A 19,966-nucleotide genomic window follows, 5' to 3' on the forward strand; every position below is an offset into this window, starting at 1 on the left:
CAGGGGTCAGATTATACAGTAGTCTGATGTGTACAGGGTGTCGGTCAGGTTATACAGTAGTCTGATTTGTACAGGGTGTCAGTATACTGAGGGTTCAGATTATACAGCAGTCTGATTTGTACAGGGTGTCGGTATACTCAGTGGTCAGATTATACAGCAGTCTGATTTGTACAGGGTGTCTTTATTTAAGGGATCAGATACAAGTGGGTAGGATTAATAACGGTACTACAAACAAGCCAGATAGTCAGGACTTCAGAAAACAACGCAGATATTCTGGACACGAGTGAAAATTAACATCACAATGAATTCGAGCAACAATTCCAAAATGTAACTTAACATTCCAATAAAATTCCTCAGCTGACAACTTTGTTACCTGAAGTGTCTGAAAATGACAGCGGCAGTAGAAAATTCAATATAGCTTAACCCTTAAAATGAAAATATGTCATATGTGATGAATATGCAATGACAGAAGTCAAAAGAAATAAGCTTCAGCAAAATAATTTTTAGAAATATACCATAACTATTACTGATAACATAACGTAACTGAGATCGTTTTTTTTTTTTTTTTTTTTTAATTTTTTTTTGCATTGTTCAAATTGAATTTATGCCCAAAGCAGCAAATAATGGTTATGACATTTTGAGTTTTATAAAGCCTTCATACAAAAATATCAATCAATAGTGATATTGGCTTACCTTCCTCTCCTTCCGTACGAAAAGTCTTTCTGCAAACAAAATACAAAACCTGTTAAACATATCGAACAATTTTCTTCACTAATTTCAGCTAAAGAAGCTGAAGTACCCACCAACTTTGAGTCAGCAATTGCCTTAACTTAACAAAGCTTGACATGTACATGAGGTTTGATTGTATATAAAACAGTAATTAATAATATGCATTTATATATGTTATATGTGTATGTGTAATTTTTTAAAACAAATACTTTTGAAAATTACAGTGAAAACATTACTTTTATCAATCATGATAAAATGAGTATACAATAATATCTCACAAGTCATATAGAATTATTCCCCTTTATTAACTTTGGTTTATACAAAGTCAAATTAAGAGTTGCTTCACTTGAACCATCATGCTATTGCCAGAGCAACGTAGACAGCTTACCATGCCTGTAAGGGAGGGTGCTGACTGACCAAGCACGATATTCCTCATTCTCATCAGATTGGTAGGCTCTATCAGGGCTCCAACACCTGTACACAAATCACATACTTCAACTTGTATTTCATTATACAATACTGTCCAACAGCAGGGAAGTTACTACAAAAATATTTATTTATTTGTATTATTTTCTGGAGTGGACTATTCTTTGCTTTCTTTGATTTTCTGTCATTCTTTCTTTCTTATTTCGATTTGAAAGTTTTGTTTTTTAAGTTTGAAATTCAACTTGCATCATAGAGAATACTACAGACAATTTTAACTAGATTTATAAGCCTTAAATGCTCCACATTAAAATAATGAGAGATGAAGAAAAAGCACTTCACAACCTTTTTCATGAGAGCATAATAATTTTGAAATTACGAGATCAACTGAAGAACGCTATCAACGCCTTTGATTTTGCTAACAAAGAATTGCTTTCTTCATTTTGCTTTTATTTCCATGTCTACAAACAGCTGAATCATTTCAAGCTTTCGAGCAGCCTCTAGAACACTGACAATAAAATCTCTAATGAGACTCACAAAGTTATGTGCATTCATAGAGCAATAACTGTTGTAAACAAGTGAAGAATGTCTCTCTGACACGGGAGTTGCCCGTCATTGCTTTGATCGGTACAGAAAGCAATCAAAGATGTGAAGGCTTTAAAATAAGTGAAATTGCTTGTATTATATAAGAAATGTTTTGAAATTACTCTTGTTTTATGATTAAAAATGTTTGATTGCAAAACATTTAAACTTTAATGTCCGCATTGAGATCCCAATGAAGCAATTCAAAGAAGTATCAATAGATATAGCACTACACCAAAACTTTGATATTGCATCTAAAAATCACATTACATTTTAATGACTTTTTCAAAAACATTTAAACATATTCTGGTAAACAACAAAATTTATTTACTTAAAACAACATTATGAATCAAAATTTTGTAGAATTATAAAACTAAACTTGAAGCTCTATTGAAATATGGACCATGTGTAGTTTTAAATAGAAGAGCAATGCTACGCACTGTGTCCTAGATGTCCCGATGCAGTAAGGTTTGAGGGTAGACCCGTTGGAGTACTGGGAAGACTTTCTCGTCGCCGGTGACCTCTGTAATCCTCTGACAGGGTACGCTGGAGGCGTCGTATCCCACCAGGCATGTGTAGGCCGAGAGGGAACTCATCCTGACCAGTTCTCCGTACCCGCGGTGATACTGGTCCAGGTGAGCCTGTCACACCACCATCAGACTGAAAACAACAATTTTTTTTAAATAAATCTTGGAAACATCAATTATTTTCATTCTTATAATTGATTTAAGTCAATTACAGACTGTATCCCACTAAAGGTAACCTTCTTAATTCAAACTGGTCTGACTACGAAATCCAATTCCATGTGAAGTATTTGGCCGTCACCAAACAAGTTTCAAGGTTAACTTTAAACTCCCACAATATCAGTACTCTGATGCTTACGTTGACCACAACAAATTAACAAATACAATATAACTTGTCAAAACAAGCCCTGTTTAATGCAGATCCCTGTCTATTCTAATATAAGTTAATATAGTTTATTTAATTGTGTATAATCTAGAACCTGTCTATACCAACAAAATAGATAAGTTATTTGGTCTCAACAAAGGATAAAATCTTCAAGTACATTCTATTTTTCATTGTTTTTAAATTAAGGTACCAGTCAGTTTCTGTTGAAGCCTTGAATTCAAATGACATCACAGTATTAGAGAGTAAATCAACAGTTTTTCTTTAAATTCATTATTTTAATTAGCAGGTATAGAAATAAATAAATTGTTAGAATTATTTACTTTACAGGTAATCATTAAAATGATTATATTTGATATGATTTCTTCTTTCTCCTTTTATAATCCTGATATATGTCATAGAGATCTTTTTGTAGGAAGGGAGGGGCCAGAATAATACACAAATGTATGTATACAAGAAATCCCAGAGGGATCTTGGTGTCCACCAAAGAATGATCTATGTCTGATAATGGTAAGTGGGATCTTTTCCTTGCTTTTCAAACTTTTTCAAACACACGACATATAAAATTTGAGACAGATCGCTATAGTACTTTCTAAAAGGTACTATGCACAACTAGGATACAAGGGGAACCTACATATAAAATTTGAGAAAGATCCCTTCAGTACTTTCTGAGAAATAGCGGTAACAAACTTTAACAATCAAAATCCAATATGGCCGTCGGTCGGCCATCTTGTTTACCAATCGGTCCCAAATAAAAATATGCACAACAAGGGTCCTTGGGGAACCTTCATATGAAATTTGTGAACGATACCTTCACTACTTTTTGAGAGATAGCGGTAACAAACTTTAACTATCAAAATCCAAGATGGCCACCTGTCGGCCATTTTGTTGACCGATCGGTCCCAAAATGCAATATGCACAACTAGGGCCCTAGGGGAACCTATATATGAAATTTGAGAAAGATCCCATCAGTGCTTTTTGAGTAATAGCGGTAACAAACTTTAAGTATCAAAATCCAAGATGGCCACCTGTCGGCCATCTTGTTCACCGATCTGTCCCAAAATGCAATATGCATAACTAGGGTCCTAGGGGAACCTGTATATGAAATTTGAGAAAGATCCCTTCAGCACTTTTTGAGAAATAGCGGTAGCAAACTTTAACTATCAAAATCCAAGATGGTTACCTGTCGGCCATCTTGTTGACCGATCAGTCCCAAAATGCAATATGCACAACTAGGGTCCTAGGGGAACCTACATATGAAATTTGAGAAAGATCCCTTCAGTACTTTCTGAGAAATAGCGGTAACAAGAATTGTTAATGGACGGAAGGACGGACGGACGACGGACCACAGACGAAAGGCGATTTGAATAGCCCACCATCTAATGATGGTGGGCTAAAAATAGGGGCTATATGTCTTTCACCTCAAATTATAGCTCTTCAGCTATAATGGCCTTACAGTCGAGTTGATGCAAAACTATAACTAATTGTGCTTAACATTTTAAAAACTACATGTCTTGTGCTTCTCTGGCTCAAATATACTTCTACCTATCAGATGCATCAGAATCAAAAACTTTGTTTGTTGAATTGAAGCTAGGGTTATTTGGAAAGAATTGACATCAATAATGTGTGTTTTAATGTTGAGTCAATATTTCATTTGTTTGCAGAAAAATAAAATTTGGTTTTAAAAGCTGAACTCTACTTTTCTAACCTGAAAATAGGAATGAATACAGGGACTCAGTGTTCCAGAAGACCAAAGATGGAGATTAAGGTAGTGTAGCACTTTACCAAGGAAGCATCCCATGTGCCTCCATGTATATAGTACACATGGAGGAAACTTTCACACCACCCTGGCACACAGCCTCGATTACTCACCCTATCAGAATGCCAAGGTGAACACAGGTTTTATAGAGTAGACATGGCCAGCTGAAGCCCACCCTCCCCTTCATCTATAAAGTCAGATACCACATGATCTCTCCACTAAAACAACACCATCAAATATTCCAGGCTCTCAATTTGTCCATGAGTACCATAGACATCAAACATGTTGTCATTCAACTTTTAATGAGCTCTAGTTCAATGATGCTTATCATTTAAACCCAGAAACAAACGGTTTTTATAAGATATATACAAAACAAGTTTTTTTTCTGTTCTGTTGTGAAAATAATCAAAGAATAATATTGCAAAACCAATAACATGTTGACAAAAAGTTTTTTAGAGAAGTGATGCTGTTGGTGAATGTGATTTCCTACATAAGATCTTGTATTTGATAAACAATTACTTTACTTGGTTTATACCCTAGCAGCAATATAAAAGGAAATAACTCGGCAAGCAAAAGGCTCAAAAGTGGTTCGGTAATTAAAGTCACAGAGATAGTCATAATGAAGGTATTTTTTTTTCATGTTGGTGGTTCAATACCCCCCCCCCCCCCCCACTCCCAAGTAAACAAATAAATCAAATACATAAAATTTGCCTTAATGATGTTTCACTGATAATAAGATGTGTATACCCAGACTGATCATGATGGAAATCAATGAATATAAACACTATGTGTGTGCTCTCATGTCCTCCCCCTTTTCAATTTGTTTTGGCAAAAAAGCCAGAAACTTGTTCCAAAACATCACTTCCACACACACAAATTGAATTATTTTTTACACTGAAAACACAATAGGACATTTAGTTATTATCGCTCATAACAAATGAGGAAATCATCAAATAAAAAATAATAATTGGCATCCTATTCAATTTTTAGAAAACAATATACATGTAGATTTATCTCCCTTGGAAATCTTTATAGCTAAATAAAAGGAGCTCTTTAACTCATGTAGGGTTTTCCCCGTCAGTTATTCTAAAGTCTATAATCAATGCTATACTCAGCTGTATGTCAGAGTTATATAACTCGACTGAGGAAACTCTTAATAGCAAAATTAGCGTGCCTTCACTGACATACCTATCAACATACAAGTATATAACATAACTACTGAACACATGGTTCTGGCAGAGTATTTATACAAACAATAGTCAAGGACATCCCCAGTGTGTTAGGGGAAAAGGTAGATAGTTATTGTAAAATGCAGTTAGCTGTTTGAGAACTAGAAAGCTTGCAGTTAATTGTAATTTATATGATTTTCAACAACATTAAAACCACATGCTCTAGATCTAGAGCTGTTTGAGAACTAGAAAGCTTGCTTGTGGCAGTCTTAACAAACAGGAAAGAGCTAAACTTTGGCCCATTGACCCTTAAAATTCTCAAAATCCTTCATTTTCTTACCTTTAAGGCAATTAACACAGAAATCAATGGATGTTGTTAAAGCATATCAACACTTGCACCAAAACAAAAACCAAATATGATTTTGAACCAATAAGTTTCTTTGATATTCTCTCAAAATTCATTCTCCCTTTAAATGATTTTTCAGCTGGTACTCTAAATAAAAGTTAAATCTATTTCAATGTGCAGATTGATGTGAGATGTATTAAATTTAGAACGGAAGGTCAAAACTTGTGCCAAAACCGTCATCAAAGTTGATGCCAGATTGATTTTGTGAGTAATCCTCTCTAAGAGTGGGTCACAGTGGGCGAGCAGGACATCCTGACATATCATTACAAGCCTTCCACCACTGGGTCCACGGCTGTTTTGCAATACCAAACAAGCCAACTCATTGTGAAAGTTGAGCTAAAAACCAGTCATTTTTTAAAGGTATTCCATTTAAAATATAAATAGAATAAATAGTTTAATGACAGAAATTAGAATTTTAAGCATCAACAAAGATTTTGACAATTTACTTCCAATTTAGCCACATAATTATCACATATAATATCACATCACATATAACTTATTTTGGCCCATATCTAAAAGGATAGTCCTAATTAGAATATTAAATATAATTGGCAATTATGCATGGTGATATTATTCACTATAAACTGAACACCAGGATGGTACAATCACAATACCTTCACATAAATCATCCCATATTAGAACTTACCATTCAAACTCATCTCATACAGTATTAGCTTGTCCATAATTAAATTTCGTTCCACACTTAAGCACAAACCAAACTTTAATCCGTGACTAGGGACATTAAAACCAGTCTGCATTTATGGATAATCAATACAATTTAAATGACTTTCAGAGAAGAGACAGGCAAAAAATAAATAAGAGATTTATGTGTCCGTTTACCAAGACCTCAACTCCTATCATGTAATGCTGTTCTGTTTTACTACAACACTCCTACAAATCGATCTGTTCTAGCATTAAAATTAGAAATCAATATCAATATTAATTTTCTGAGTTTCTTAATTGGGGACACTGAGAAAAAACAAAGAAAAATTGTGATCTATATAAGCCTGTAAATAACATTAGCAACCTATTTGTATACTATACATGTTTCTACCACAATAGTCAGTGTTATTCAACTCTCAGGGTATCAAATAAACGATGCAGCTGTTGATTAACAATTTGTTTATACCACACGTGGTATAAACTCTGTACGCATTCTGATTGGCTGACACGGTGAATTTTGACCGAACTACATCTTTCTGAGTGTCGTGTCATCATTTGTCAACGTCATCAATAATCGAGTGACGTCATGCTATGCTGTGATCGCCGCTTGACGCCAATACTGCTGTTGGATAGCGTACTTATCCTCGTCATATTTCTATCGGCTAAAAGCGGACATAATTGTGGTAGAAACAGGTCACACAACTCGTGGTTGTTGGATATGGAATTTATTCCACACTCGTAAGTTATTTTTTAAAAGTTACAAAAGACACTCGCTAAAGCTCGTGTCTTTTGTAACTTTTAAAAAATAACTCGCTCGTGTGGAATAAATCCCATATCCAACAGCCACTCGTTGTGTAACCTCTATATATATGATTTGGAAGGGAAGTGATGGACATTCTGTGCGAGATGAACACTTGGCTAGCCACCAGCTACTATACATTACATATACACTAAGCAACACCAGGTATATATGTTATAATAAACTGGCATCAAAACAATCTAACTTTTTATTTAGTGGAAAATGAAAGAAAACTACCACCCAACCTTTTTTTTTTAATCTGTGAATTCACAGCTTTATATATCATTTTACTTTGCTCAGGAAGTGCATGTGACCTTTGAACACTTGAGATCTGAGTACTACACCAGTGAATGACCTACAAAGAGTAAACAGAAAATCTATACTGTAGATAATCCCCTGCTTTTGATATAAGTACTCAGTACATTTCCTTGTGTGTATCAGGAAATCTCATAACAACTTGGCCAAGAACAAAATTTGTTTACATGTGCTAAGCAGAACTTCATTATTTTTTGTGAGTAAACAGTCAAGTAAACTGTTGTGAACAGCCAAGGTGGGAATTAGGTTTACAAGTTATGACCTCTTCTTCACCGCTTGTTTAGTCAGATCCAATTATTCTGAAACCCTGACTATACTGACACCCTCTCTATACCAACTTATACAATCATACTTTAATTCTGACCTAGCTGTAAAATACAATCCTTTCTGATCAACGTCATTAGTTGGTTTAATTTGATTGATTTAACGTCCTATTAACAGTCAAGGTCAATCAAGGTGGAGAAAAACCAGAGTACCTAAAGAAAACCTACTGACCAGCAGTCAGTATAGGTCTCACAACTGCCCCACATGGGATTTGAACTTGTGACCTCGAGGTGGAGGCCAGGGCTTATGGTAATATGTGGTGACATTATAACAACTTGGCCACCACTACTCCTAGGCCTCTACACCATCAGAACAATGACATTAATGAAAAGGTGATTACAACAGGCAGAATTATGTAGGTGGTAATCCAACTATTCTTGTACTTCCAACTTGATAAAATTTAACGCTATGTATAGTACATGACCTCCTACATATCCCTACATCTTATCTGGTCTAATACAACACCTATCTAGCGTGGTGTTAAAGAATGACTCTTACTCATCTAGGTTTTCATTTCTATAAACAATGTTGCTGCTTTTCAGTCAGATATACTTCAACAGTATCTAATAACATGAAGAATATTCCCTGCCTCGTTTGCTTTAATACTAACTGAACATAAGAACATATGGCATGTAGAAAATATCACTTGTATGACATAATTATATATATATATCTAATTCATGTATCTCGATAGCCGGTTTAATATCCCACCATTCCATCAAAAAGTCATAAAAATAAATTACAGATTTCTTTATCGTTACCCGATTCAGACGACAGCTATGCATGAATCTATAATGAAACTCCAGAGCATTGACAAAACTGCAATTTTGTGTAGCCTATAATACCATTACCTAATCTGGGAGATAATATCAGTACTTGTAAAACCAGAAAAATATTCAATAAATTCCATCACACAGGACGCACCCAATGTTTGAAAAACACAACCAAACAATGGTGGATTAGATCCCAGTAGTCAAAGTTGAGTCATCCTGCATCTGATTCTACACACAAGCTTCCTTTTTACACTATTGATTTGAATCCTCTTATTCCGATTCATTTTTTTATTGACTTTATCAGGATTTGCACTTATGCTGTCTGCATATTTTTTTAAACACAGAAAATGGAAAGGACCCAACTTTTTTCTGAAAATCCATTCAAATTACACAGAGGGAAGGGGTACCCCATTTTATCTGAAAAGGACGTCAACCCACTTAGGGAACACCCAGAGCAAACTCTCCTTTATAGCATAATTTGTTTCAACTGTGTAGACAAACAATTCCATGAATCTTTGTGGAAATTGAACCTGTACATGCTTGAAACTATCACCAATAGAACGTCTCATGAACCTTACCGGAATCTGTGTCACGACACTTGTAATTGATCATACTGTATCTATTTGATAATAACACCATGTCTGCTAATGGCCTCAGATCAATGTCAACAGCAATTGAGTGACTCTCATACAAACTCAGTGCTATTGCCATGCACTGTATATACCACAACAACTAAAGCTGCTTAAATATACTGCATACATACATATAGTGTAAAATGGTTTGTTCTGTATTCAATATTTGGGATACCTACACGGAATGAGAAATCAGAATCGTCGACATAGGATGTAATTCGGACCCGAAGTGTACAGCCCCGCCTCCTCATACTGACTGGTACATCCTCCTCCATAATCGTTCTACTGGCCATTTCAGTCATGGAAGCTGATAATGGACGTGGCTGAGATGACCGGTCACCGCCCCGGAGGTCGGACACTGTGGATGTCCGTTCCCTTCCATTGACTGTGAACGTTGTGTGGGACAGAGTGTCTGCTACATCAGATATACGGCGATCCCCACCCTGGGGGTAAGACGATACTTCAGGGAGGAGCTGAGGCAGCCTGTCGTTTTGGTCTGTACCTTCGACCAGAGAGGCTGAAAATGGGCGTGGCTTTGATAGCCTGTCTCCTGGATCCTTATCAGACATATCCCTCCTCAAACCTTTATGGCTGTGGAGTGGTCAGTAACTATGGCCCATCCAAGCCTTGTATGTGCTGTGGCCATGTTTAATATATGGTTTTCAATTTTCTAAAATCACAGTGTTGGATAACCAATGGTGGTAATTATATCAAGAAACTCAAAACAACGGTAGACTGTTTGAATTTCAACCGAGAACACTCATTTCCTTCACAGCTGAAAGGAAAAATGTACACAGGATCCATTAGCTGTATAAAATCATCCACGGACAGGCCTGAGAATGACACAGAATATTGTACAAACAGCAGGGTCAGGCCAAGAAAACTTTTACGATTACACGTTTGTTGATCTAAACAAGATCAATATTCCAAGAAATATTTTGATTAGCCAAACACAATATCCAGCCTTAATCCTCACTATATTACAAGTTTTATGGCAGTGGCAGCATGCGTCAATACTATACAGGAGAAATGTTATGCTTTAGATTCCACATGATGAATGAGTAAGTTTGTAAAACATCTCTTAAAAGTACAGTCTTCACAAACCCATGGCCCAGATATTCATTTTTATAATACATTCCTTCAAAAAAAGCTGTACAAATCAATTTTTAGGTGGAAAAAGAAATATTTGGTTGTTAGTCAGATGTTCTGGACCGCTAGTAATATCTTGATCCTGTTAGAGAACTCTGAGATAACCTTGTGTTTATAATCAAGCCAGTAGAATCATCCCAGCAGTTGATATCATCAATCTCCAGCCACGATCTGCACTCCCATATCACATGGGATAACTTACTACAGCAATTTGTATAATCACAGAGAGAAAAAAAAACAAAGACTGTAGGTCTTGTAAATCCCAAACAGCAAGACAAGAAACGGAATTCCAGTATCCTGCCTGTCACCCCTTCAGTTCCGAATCAGCCGATCCAGATCAATAGATGGCCCATTCCAATCCAAGAAGACTGGAATGGTCGACATTTATCGCTGATGAGTTTGTGGTGTGACAGCCTGTATTTGATAAAACATTTGCAACTGACAGCACTGATGCTTAATATTCCCCGTGTAAAACACTTGTTCTATCAATGTAACCACAGAAGGCTAGCGTTTGTCTGAGAGGAGACTCGTCCTGTTTTGTTTCGGCGTGGCAAAGCTGCAAGACACTAGCATAATTTGTCACCGACACTATTGGCTACACGGATAAGTAAAGCGTAACAGCAAAGTCATTGATCTACTCGGCAACGACAGTCACTGACGCAGACAGGACCAAAGCAGGGACACGTAATCTTGGACCCTGGGGACGAGAATGTCATCAGTTTATATTTACATACATGAAGGGAAAATGTCACGGACATCTTAATTAATATGATGACCACAGAGTCTGTAGTTGTGTGTACACCATCTGACTATTTTGCTGACTCTGTAGATGTAGAAAAGCCGTACAGAGGTGACACAATATCGGTTTGCCTCCACACCTATTTCTACAGTAATAAGCAATGACGACAACACACAGTCGGTGTTACAGAGAAGTCTACAGTAACAATTCCAAAGTCTGCTGAAATTCTAATAACTTCAAATGTCTGTTGTGGTTCCTCTGGGTTACATATTCAGATGTAAATCTAACGATTCCAAAGTCTGCTGTAATATAACAGTTTCAAAGTCTGCTGTAATCTAACAGTTTCAAAGTCTGTTGTAATCTAACAGTTTCAAAGTCTGCTGTAATCTAATGGTTTCAAAGTCTGCTGTAATCTAACAGTTTCAAAGTCTGCTGTAATCTAATTGTTTCAAAGTCTGCTGTAATCTAACAGTTTCAAAGTCTGCTGTAATCTAACAGTTTCAAAGTCTGCTGTAATCTAACAGTTTCAAAGTCTGCTGTAATCTAACAGCTTCAAAGTCTGCTGTAATCTAACTGTTTCAAAGTCTGCTGTAATCTAACAGTTTCAAAGTCTGCTGTAATCTAATTGTTTCAAAGTCTGCTGTAATCTAAGTTTCAAAGTCTGCTGTAATCTAACAGTTTCAAAGTCTGCTGTAATCTAACAGTTTCAAAGTCTGCTGTAATCTAATTGTTTCAAAGTCTGCTGTAATCTAACAGTTTCAAAGTCTGCTGTAATCTAACAGTTAATCTAACAGTTTCAAAGTCTGCTGTAATCTAATGGTTTCAAAGTCTGCAGTAATCTAACAATTTCAAAGTCTGCTGTAATCTAACAGTTTCAAAGTCTGCTGTAATCTAATTGTTTCAAAGTCTGCTGTAATCTAACAGTTTCAAAGTCTGCTGTAATCTAACAGTTTCAAAGTCTGCTCTAATATAACAATTTCAAAGACTGCTCTAATATAACAATTACAAAATCTGCTGTAATCTAACAGTTTCAAAGTCTGCTCTAATCTAACAGTTTAAAAGTCTGCTCTAATCTAACAGTTTCAATGTCTGCTGTAATCTAACAGTTTCAAAGTCTGCTGTAATCTAACAGTTTCAAAGTCTGCTGTAATCTAATGGTTTCAAAGTCTGCTCTAATATAACAATTTCAAAGTCTGCTGTAATCTTATGGTTTCAATGTCTGCTGTAATCTAACAGTTTCAAAGTCTGCTGAAATCTAACAGTTTCAAAATCTGCTGTAATTTAACAGTTAATCTAACAGTTTAAAAGTCTGCTCTAATCTAACAGTTTCAATGTCTGCTGTAATCTAACAGTTTCAAAGTCTGCTGTAATCTAACAGTTTCAAAGTCTGCTGTAATCTAATGGTTTCAAAGTCTGCTCTAATATAACAATTTCAAAGTCTGCTGTAATCTTATGGTTTCAATGTCTGCTGTAATCTAACAGTTTCAAAGTCTACTGAAATCTAACAGTTTCAATGTCTGCTGTAATCTAACAGTTTCAAAGTCTGCTGTAATCTAACAGTTTCAAAGTCTGCTGTAATCTAATGGTTTCAAAGTCTGCTCTAATATAACAATTTCAAAGTCTGCTGTAATCTTATGGTTTCAATGTCTGCTGTAATCTAACAGTTTCAAAGTCTGCTGTAATCTAACAGTTTCAAAGTCTGCTGTAATCTAACAGTTTCAAAGTCTGCTGTAATTTATCAGTTAATCTAACAGTTTCAAAGTCTGCTGTAATCTAATGTTTTCAAAGTCTGCAGTAATCTAACAGTTTCAAAGTCTGCTGTAATCTCTGTTTCAAAGTCTGCTGTAATCTAACAGTTTCAAAGTCTGTTGTAATCTAATGGTTTCAAAGTCTGCTGTAATCTTATTGTTTCAAAGTCTGCTGTAATCTAACAGTTTCAAAGTCTGCTGTAATCTAATGGTTTCAAAGTCTGCAGTAATCTAACAGTTTCAAAGTCTGCTGTAATCTATCTGTTTCAAAGTCTGCTGTAATCTAACAGTTTCAAAGTCTGCTGTAATCTTATTGTTTCAAAGTTTGCTGTAATCTAACAGCTTCAAAGTCTGCTGTAATCTAACAGTTAATCTAACAGTTTCAAAGTCTGCTGTAATCTAATGGTTTCAAAGTCTGCAGTAATCTAACAGTTTCAAAGTCTGCTGTAATCTATCTGTTTCAAAGTCTGCTGTAATCTAACAGTTTCAAAGTCTGCTGTAATCTAACAGTTTCAAAGTCTGCTGTAATCTAATGGTTTCAAAGTCTGCTGTAATCTAACTGTTTCAAAGTCTGCTGTAATCTAACAGTTTCAAAGTCCACGGTGTTCAAACGACATAAATTCTGCTGTACATGTATTGTAATGGTTTCAAAGTCTGCTATTATATCAATAGTCAATGTAACATTTGCTGTAATTTTATAGGTTATAACAACTCCAGAAAATGGTCTTCCTTAATTCTAACTGCTCTGGATCTCCTATCTCACAACATAACTTATAAAGTCCCAATGTGATTTGGGTCACTGAACTCCAACATCTAGGAAGATTTCAGAAGGATCCTATCAATCTAGACTGCATTATTCTAGCTATTTCACTGTAACACAGACACTTCTCCACACTATAATCTGTTTGTAGTCATGCCACTGAGAAATCCAAACCTAGCTAATTCACTAATCTCCACTAATACTATTTCCAAAATTCCACAGAAAACAATTCCAATGGCTGCGTTGTTATCTGATTAAAACAGTAAAATATGATTAGAGGCAGCTTGATTGACTGGCTGTAAATGCCACCACCAACTTGTGTAGTGTTAATGAAATCGTGCAGCAGCCTTAGTCTCCAGCTGGTCCTATCTCCTCAGGTGTGGCGATCTGACTTCCTCCTGTTTACACTGGACTCTGTACATAGCACAGCTGTTCTGGCCAGTAATACACAAACCCTGACTAAAGCCAGGTATGGTCAGACACACTTCTTACACATACTTTACACAACATCAGTTTTACAATGTACAACACTGCCTGTGCAATAACAAGAAACTGTCTTGTACATCTAGCCTGCTATTACACAATGGGGGCGAGAATTGTCATCCTTCTTGGTTTCTGTGAAAATCTGAGTTTTTTTTTATCTTATGCTCCTGGTACATTTCTTGATCATGTCCTCATGAGATGGCCATACTTAACTTTCACTGCTGAAGTCATTTAAATCTCTGCCCATGTCCATATTTCATATCCATCTTTAAAACTGGTTTGCCATGTTATGTCACCTGGGCGGTATTTAACTACAGATTTGTGTTGGGTTTCTACAATGGGGTGCAAAATTACACACATATGCACACAGTTGGAAAATACTCCACATGTTATCCTGCCTGCCTGCCTGCTACCACTGCTGAAAACACATGTGTACACCACTGGTACAATTATGTCACAGCACACACGTGTCCGTATATGTAGCCACCCTCACACACCAGATAATGATTAGTACTGAACAGGTGAATGGGTAAACATTCCCACTAACTGTTTTCTGGCACAAAGCTTAGGATGATACTTAGAAGATAATCAGCATTTGATAGGTAATGTTCCTTGTATTTGTCCATTAGTGATGAGAGAAAACACTCTTCTCTCCATCTAACTTTGTAATGGGGCCTCATGTGATGTTATAAATTCAACAAAGACTTGTTCAAGCATGCATGACTGTGATGCATCCAGAGAGTTTATAGGAATTGACATGATCAGGATATTTCTAATACTGTCACTGTGAACGTTAATACACATTGCCCCAATACTGTAGTTCATTGGGAGAAGACTGCCATGGATGGACAATCAGAAATGGCCCCGAAGGACTATGGTTGAAGGAATGCTTTGGTTATTGGACGTCAATTATATTAGAACATACACCTTGAGCTAACAGGGTGATAGCCAACAGGGAATGGAACTTAGAATAATGAATGGCGAGCATTAGAATAAATACATCTGCTGTAACGAGAGTACATAATGCCACGTGTGTACACTTAAAATTCCTTACGTCAATGTACACTGTGTCTATAGTTCACCCTGATGTACAATAACCACTCCGTTAATGCACCGATCCTCCAACACTTTGCAGTTAAATTTACACCAGTAGATTAAATCCTTTGGTAGCCCAATATCAATAAATGATATTCTAATGCTGTCACACAAGATTTTGTCATCTGTTTGCTGTGAAATCCTGTAATGAATTGTATTCCGTGGAGATTTGATGTATAATGGCCTATCAATGTTTCTATAATCCCTTTATGTATCCTTGTGACTTCACAGCATCACATCACATAGTCGTCCATTGATCAAGTTATTACCTGTAACTTCCCCATGGAAACAAGGTAGATATATCATTAACATCAACACACACACAACTTATACAGCATATTTACTGTAGTCTGTGGAACAAAGTTGTAAAAGGTGACAACATCTACCTGACTTTTTTTATATGTACAAGATCTAATCTTATGATCGATCCTACAATCTTGTGGTAAACAGCCTACAGCGGCAATATACTTTCTGAATTATAATATCACTATAGAATGTTTGTATACACTGGGAGAGTGAGCTTCTAATTTCTTAGGTGTACTGTTAAATAAAGCTGACAGGACACCAGTGTCCACACTAAGTTTCTCCTGTCAAACAATGACCAGTGGGGAAAAATTGACCATTAAGTTGACAAGGCACTTCAAGGGAACTCATCACATGTATTGTTAGCTTCAGAAAGTTAAATGAAAGTTAAATGAAAGTTTTTTAAAGATGAATTATATCAAAATTAAATAAAAATTTTATAGGGTTAGCTCCCTTGCAGGTAGGTATCCATTGTGACATCATTATTTTGAGGGTGTAATTCACATTTGTTTTCTTCGAAAAGTATGATGTAACGCTCGCAGACTCATGACATCACAATTAATACCTACTCCCAGGGTCATATAACTCTGTTATATGGAAATATAGAATAACTATGTCGGCAAGACCTGTCAAAAACTTCCTTAAACACTACAGACAGGGCGTAAACAAGGATACAGGCAATGTTATTTTGATGACAAGCATTAGTGTAGTAGCTGGTGGCTACTTCACTGGATCTAAGGCCTATCACATGCCATCACAGCAACTAATGGTTCATTTTGCAGAAAAGTTTCAAAATATGTGCAGCTTGTAGAAAAACAACCGGTCAATATATGTATATACTTTGATCCATTATTTAATTATAATTTTGAATGACTGAAAATCTGATTATCATTTAAAGTAAAGTAAACATTCACCTGTTCATTACAGTATTCCTTTATGAATATGTCAAAACACCAACCAAGATCGAAATATCAGGGAGCCAGATAACAATAACATCAAGCCTACAGATCTATTTTTGTTGGATATAAAAACCTGAATTAATGAATCTGAAGGCTGAGTGAAATGAGATTGCACTAACAAAACCTGCTACTGAAATAGAAGGCCAATCTCTACAATCTCTGACTCACAAGTCTGCGAATAGTTGTTGTTTTACATAGTCGAAAACATATTTCCTTATTCGTCACATTTAAAATTTGAATAAAACAGAAAGTTCAATAAACATAAAGCTACTTTCCTTTAATTTAGACAATTTTCCTTCCAACCTTTGGTCAGAAATTTGCTATGCAATCAATCTTTTCAGCCTCCAAGCTAACAACCCTACATGCATAGCTACCACATATAGGGTATACTGGTGTATACTTCACAACAGAACTAAGAGTACCCTGTGTAATGATCCACCAAAAAACTGACCTTGACATTTCTTCACTGAATTGTATACACAAATATCTGTTGGTATATCCACTTACATTATTTGGTTGTTTTTCAAAGCTTTTAGCCTGGTTATTTCTTTCCTTTTTTCATCAGAACAGACCTAGACGGAGACCTTTCAATTTGTCATAACATATTTGACCCAATAAGTGCCCAGGACGCTTAAAAAATGGAAACAAAGTTGGACTAGCCTTTCATAAAATTATTCTATGAAGTAAGCCATAAACCAATTTGCAAAAGTAAGGAAACAAGTTTTTATATTTTCATTAGAACTGCATTTAATTCTAAGTAAATTGAAGCGTAAAAAAAGGGTGAGAGGCGCTTATTGGGTCGAATACATTACAAACATTATGTTTGCATATTTTAAGTTTTTGTATGTGCTTTTGTCCTGTATTTGAGGCTATATTGAATAAGCTGAAATATTATGTAATGTCATTTAGAAGCAAAGTATAGCAAATGTTTTACATGATACAAGATCTTTGAATAGTAGTATTTTCTCACATATTTAAGATTAGTTATCCATTGAAAAGAAAACTTTATCCTGAACAGAGGGTTGTAAGACAAATCACACACACAAAACAATGATGTGAGATCATCAGTACAGAGTACCCATGGTATGTATTGTAGATGGTGTCATCAGTTTTAATACTTACAAAGAGCCATGTGATGATGTGGCAATGACAATCACCGCTAAACAACTTAAGTCTCATCCTTACCTTTTAAGACTAAAGGTGATATAATCAAACACATGCCTAACAAGTGGCTTGGGATATCTCAGCCCAAGTAAAAGATTGTCTGGTCAGTACTCAGCAAGCTTCATGCTAACAAGACAAACTACTTCAATTAAGTTGAGAAGACTCTTGCTGACCAGAAAAACGCTTTCATTGACAGATCCACCTAAGACTCAACTTGATTGAAGTATCATCTACTTAGCCATTTTATTTGGATACATCCGATTCAATCTATACATGATGCCTGCTGTATGTGCTGTACTTTGCTGTCAAACCAGTTACATACACTACTGTAACTACAGATTTTATTGTATTTTTACTATTGTTATATTTCAATCTGAACCATCCATCATCATACTACAATACCTGGATAAAAGACACAGCCTGCTCCCAGCTGTCACAAGTGACATTGACTGAAATATCAGGTAAAATGTAGAAACACAAATACCAAGGTCAACAAATCGAAAAGACAATGGATCACACTATCAAAGGACACAGCTCTGTTTTGGTCCCTATCAATAAAGATATATTCTAAACAATAATAGGTATTCTTGCTTGCTGTTGCTCCTTCATTATATGTTAATTTCATCTCTGAAAGACTGTGTATATTGTTACATGAAACATTGTGAGTTTAAAGAAAATTTACCCTTCATATGAAGCCATTAATATCTGTGAATATTGTATGTGTCACATGCTTCATTATTTTTTTCTATTTGTATGTATATACACGGCCTTGAATCGTTTACATCACACAGTCATTATATCAGCATTCAGATCCAGCATGCTATAGTATTTGAAACCATTAGAATATCAATGCTTCCAAAGAATAAACTACTTTAAGCCCTGGGTATACAATTTGAACATAGTCAACACTCCTCAAATACATAAAATAAGAGAAATATTTTTTTCAAAGAAAATACAGATTTTGAGGCTAAAAATATTTATTTTGAAACAGATTCCTATTTTTCATTCTATGATTCTATCACTAATAGATAAATTCAGTCCAAGAACTTGGTCATGTGCTGTCTGAGCTCTCATTCTATGGGTTTGACATCTCAGATGAACTAACTCCATAACAGGAAGCAGTTGTATGATTATATACAAAACTGCTGGCTACAGTCAAACTATTTAAAGCAGACATTTTGAGTCAGTGGATTTTAAGGCTTCGTATATAAGGTTAAATGGTTACTGGGTAAGCTTAACTTTTACATCAACTTAGACAGGTTTCTTATTTTCAAGATAATGTAACCTAACATCATGCTTCTTTAGATTGATCGAGGGGGGACTAGAATTGTCGAATCCTCATTACCATGATAAGAGCTGCTAAGATGGCTGCTACGTCCCTTTAATGAAATCAGCTTCATTTGCATTGTAGATCTAGCTGATACACAGAGCCTAGAATGGACACAGAACCTAGAATGGAGAGGCCATTGTTAGAACAAGCCTAGACAGCCTATTTGTAGGTTGATGAGACTGGTATTACACAGGATACTAATCAACCATGCATGTCAGGTCCGATCAGTGCCTGTGTGTTTGTGCTCGAGAGGATACAATTCATTTGTGTTGCAATTCCCTACGCCTGTAGCAAACTGAAAAGGGCAACTTTCTGCGAATTTGTCATGTATCGGTATTTCTGACTCAAAGAGAACAATCTCCTAAATGGGTGATGCACATGTTTTTAATGACTGGTTTGTGGCTCTAGATATGCTTCTGATGCACAGATATCTATTATTCATTTATGTTATCAGCTGATTTAACTGTAGCAGCTGGGGATCAATCAAATATACAATTTCTTTTTTTTTCCTTCTAATTTTTCAGTTTTTATTTCATAAACACTAAAGTTCATTTACTCTTGAATTGACTTGTATTTTAACATACAATCTTGAACCCCTATTTCCATAATCTTTTTATGGAATCAAACTCTAACAGATCAGGACTACATCTTTAATAATTCAGTGTCTGCTGATCAGACTTAATTGGCTTTTACCTATCAGTGACTATTCCATTTCAGTGTTCCCAATTATTACCTAGCACTAACTTCACCGATTTT

The 19,966-nt window shown here is 35.7% G+C and overlaps 1 protein-coding gene across 4 annotated transcripts in view; it reads right to left on the bottom strand.

Moving 5' to 3' along the window:
• The window catches only part of LOC138325314 (microtubule-associated serine/threonine-protein kinase 3-like), a 77,795-nt gene that overhangs the window by 44,589 nt on the left and 13,240 nt on the right, over nucleotides 1–19,966 (bottom strand). For 3 of the 4 annotated variants that reach the window (XM_069270874.1, XM_069270875.1, XM_069270873.1), the window contains exons 3-5: nucleotides 2,175–2,394; nucleotides 1,118–1,203; nucleotides 694–722 (exon numbers count right to left, since the gene is read on the bottom strand). In XM_069270874.1, the coding sequence (XP_069126975.1) occupies nucleotides 694–722; nucleotides 1,118–1,203; nucleotides 2,175–2,394 (335 nt within the window). Of the gene's footprint in view, nucleotides 1–693; nucleotides 723–1,117; nucleotides 1,204–2,174; nucleotides 2,395–9,659; nucleotides 11,840–19,966 lie in introns of those variants that run through there. The other variant, XM_069270876.1, reaches the window with a different exon arrangement.

This window comes from Argopecten irradians, chromosome 6 (assembly GCF_041381155.1).
Source record: "Argopecten irradians isolate NY chromosome 6, Ai_NY, whole genome shotgun sequence".
Taxonomy (NCBI): domain Eukaryota; kingdom Metazoa; phylum Mollusca; class Bivalvia; order Pectinida; family Pectinidae; genus Argopecten; species Argopecten irradians.